Here is a 3,827-nt window from a genome sequence, read left to right as displayed (position 1 = left end):
GAAACTAATGTATGCCACGACAACACGTACGGATGTAGATACCGTAAACTGGTTATATGAATACTAACTACGTAACCAGGGTCCTCGACACTTTGCCGTTGTAACCAATTTTCTCCCGTTCCACACATCCAATCTCTGCGCTCTAAAGTGCTACAGAATCCTCTCAGTGTCGAGAGTGTTCCTGAATTATAAGTTTTTTGGAAAGACCAATCCCCACAGTCCAGTGGTCACTCAAAAGCTTGTTACCATGGTGGCCATTAGCTTAACATGGGCTGGTTGTAAATCCCCAGATTGTGACTATGTGTTTATTATATCGAATTGTCATTGAAATTAGCGAACTGCGAATTAGCAAAAATAACAGGTTCGGCACACCTGTTTATTTTGTTCGTGCCTGCTTAATGTAATAAACATCGTGCCATTAATTAATACATATGCAGTTAACCTTTTTACATGCTCGAAATCCTAAGACATCATTCATCCGTGCTGGGCTTGTACAATTATATTTATAGCTTTGTAGACCTCGAAGTTCGTTTCACTGCACTGTGTTTGCAGACTTGGCAGAAATCGGGAATTTTGTTCACTTAGCCTCCTAGATTGATTTTGTTTTAGGTGGATCTTATCGGTAATGTGTTTTTTTGGTAAGAAAACACTTTTACCGATCCTTATTCGCTGATCTCCTTAACAGGCGTTTCTGGACTAGACTGCTGGTTCTGTACCACCAACGAAACTATCGAAGAGCCGCCAGACTTGTTAAGGCTTGCCAGTAGTAATATGCCTGTCTCGACCGGCTTTTAGATGTGGGACGCTGATAAGAGCGTCCCGGGATGACGTCCCGTTTTTTGAAAAATTAATTAAAAATTCAGAAAAAATCGTAATAATCAGAAAAAAATCACCAAAATTATAGATAAATATACAAATATTACCTGGTAAATTCCATTCAAGTATCGCAAATAAAATGTCGAACGGAATGTCATCGGCTAGTAATCAGTGTGGAAAATCAAAGTATTCCGATCGTATATTCCGCTGCTAGTACTGTATATGTAGCAGCACTGCAGCAATAAGTATTTCTCAGACGGAATAGCATCGAGAGGAATGGTATCGCTTAATAATTAAGCGGATAATTAATCAGGGTGTTCCGATGGTATGTTTCGCTACTAACACGGTGTAATATGTAGGAAGCAAGCAGCTCTACCATGTGCGAGCACATTAACAGAAACCACAACAAAATGTCGCTCTGTCAGAAAATGTGCTCGCAGCATGATTGTCTGGCGTGGTAAGGGACTTTGATCCCGTACCACTTTTTTTCTGTATTTGAGCGTGGCAGATCGTGTACTGTGTGTGCTTGTGGTACCCATCAAGCACGCACACAGTAATTATACACATGTAGCGCACAGGAACCCACGCATTCATTCGGCTGTCAATCTGGAAACCGCACTGGACACCCAGCATCCGTTCCCGCGTATAGAACTCCTGCTTGCCATACACAGAGATGTCGCAAAACGAGGTGAGATAACATTTTAATTATTACTGTAGTGCAATCACTGTACTCTCTTGAATAATTGTTGTTATGCTGTGTACTATAGTTGTATGAATAAAATATCAGTAAGTTATGTATGCTGTATGCTTGCATCGTTAATGCATTATCATTATGTATATACTGTAATGTTTTACCATAACATTGTTGTATGTACAACTATGCGCTGCTGTTCCTGCGGTAAATTGTAGCTGAGTAACTGGACAATTCTAATTCAATTTAACCAACATATGAGGATGGAAATTTTAGCGTGATAACGATACGTTAAAATTTTACCAGCTTATATTAATGGGTACATTTTGCAGCGGACTGACAGGGTATAAAAATTATTGAAGCGTACATACTGGTATGTAAATTTTTAAGCTGTGCGTACTAGTACGCAAATTTTTCAGCGGGTCAACCGGGTATAAAAATTTTTGAACAGCTTATGCGGGTATGTAGATTTTTCAGCTGTGCGTACTAGTACGCAAATTTTTCAGCGGGTCAACCGGGTATAAGAATTTTGAACAGCTTATACCGGTATGTAAATTTTCAGCTGTGCGGACTAGTACGCAAATTTTTCAGCGGGTCGACCGGGTATAAAATTTTGAACGGTTTATACCGGTATGTAAATTTTTCAGCGGACTAATTGGTACTAGAAATTATTACGCTGCTTATGTTGACCCGTAAATTTTTCAGCGGACTAATTGAGGATAAAATTAATCAGCTGCTTATACTGGCATGCAAATTTTTCAACGGACTAACTGGTACTAAAATTATTAAGCTTCGCACACCCGTACGTAAATTTTTCAGCGGACTAACTGGTACTAAAATTATTGCGCTGCTTATACTGGCACGCAAATTTTCAACGGACTAACTGGTACTGAAAATTATTAAGCTGCGCATACCCGTACGCAAATTTTTCAGCGGACTAATTGGTACTAAAAATTATTACGCTGCTTATGTTGACCCGTAAATTTTTCAACGGAGTAACTGGTACTAAAAATTATTCAGCTGCTTATATTGGTACGCAAATTTTTCAACGGACTAACTGGTACTAAAAATTATTAAGCTGCGCATACCCGTACGCAAATTTTTCAGCGGACTAATTGGTACTAAAAATTATTACGCTGCTTATGTTGACCCGTAAATTTTTCAACGGAGTAACTGGTACTAAAAATTATTCAGCTGCTTATATTGGTACGCAAATTTTTCAACGGACTAACTGGTACTAAAAATTATTAAGCTGCGCATACCCGTACGCAAATTTCTTAGCGGACTAATTGGTACTAAAAATTATTACGCTGCTTATATTGGCACGCAAATTTTTCAACGGACTACCTGGTACGAAAAATTATTAAGCTGCTCATATGGGTACGCAAATTTTTTACCTGACGTATTAGGAATAAAATTATTTACCTATGCATACAGGCATGCTTATTTTCTCATCTATTATTGTTGTCTTCTAGGTGAAGGCTGAGTGGAAGACGCTCTATCATGCCGGTAAAGACAATGCCCAGACCACGAGGAGAAAGCTAATGAAAAAGATTAAAAAACTGGATGAAGAGGCTAAGCAGTATCTGTACGAGAAAGCGGTACGATTTTCTATACGATCAGGAACAATACATTGGTCTGTATTGTACCGCAATGGATAACAAAATGCATTTGTTCTGTACAGGTTGCGCTGTTTAAAGAAAATCGCCATGTAGAAGAAGCAGCTGCCGCCGTACATCGCACTGTGCTACAGTCCATTGATGAATGCACCCGTGAACTCCGTGAAGTCCAGCTAGGGCTGAATGAATTAAGGGAAGCGGCGTCCAGAGCCCTAGCGCAAACCACGAAGCCGAAGAAGTCAAGAGACTTGTTGCTCACTGTCCTGCGTAAGCGAACGGAACACCGAGAGCTGTACCGTCGGTCAGTGGAACGAGAACCGGATCCGTTGATCCGGAAGGCAGGACAGAAACCGGCGAAGAAAAAGAAGAAGGTGGACATCCTTGATATATTCCAGCCAGACACTTTAATATGGATTCCGATTTGGACGACAAAGAACTGGGCAAAGTACGTCCCGGTTAAGTAACCTTTGCAATGATGAGCTCGTTGGGACTAATTATTTGTTATGTTCGCATTGTTTGCAGCTGATGCAACGCCATCTGAAATCCTTCAGGAAAATGACAACACAAGCGTTGTGCCAAGCACCAGTGCAATCAATGTTTGCGCGATTGATGAGTCAAACGGACAAGGTTAAGGGAAATTACGCAAGACGCTGCGTCCTGGGTTGTTTAAGAAGGAAGCAAGAACCCAAGACGCGAGGTCA

The 3,827-nt window shown here is 40.4% G+C and overlaps 1 protein-coding gene across 1 annotated transcript; it reads left to right on the top strand.

The window, feature by feature from the left end:
* Nucleotides 1-1,370: 1,370 nt before the first annotated feature.
* On the top strand, nt 1,371-3,571 carry LOC129584923 (uncharacterized; the record flags this gene model as incomplete). The annotated part of the gene is made up of 3 exons (XM_055477354.1): nt 1,371-1,504; nt 2,983-3,108; nt 3,192-3,571. Coding segments are annotated over exons 1-3 (521 nt in total), but the record flags the coding sequence as incomplete, so codon positions are not given.
* Nucleotides 3,572-3,827: the final 256 nt, after the last annotated feature.

This window comes from Paramacrobiotus metropolitanus, unplaced genomic scaffold (genome assembly GCF_019649055.1).
Source record: "Paramacrobiotus metropolitanus isolate TYO unplaced genomic scaffold, Prichtersi_v1.0 Parri_scaffold0000015, whole genome shotgun sequence".
Taxonomy (NCBI): Eukaryota; Metazoa; Tardigrada; class Eutardigrada; order Parachela; family Macrobiotidae; genus Paramacrobiotus; species Paramacrobiotus metropolitanus.
This window is presented reverse-complemented; position numbering and strand designations above follow the sequence as displayed.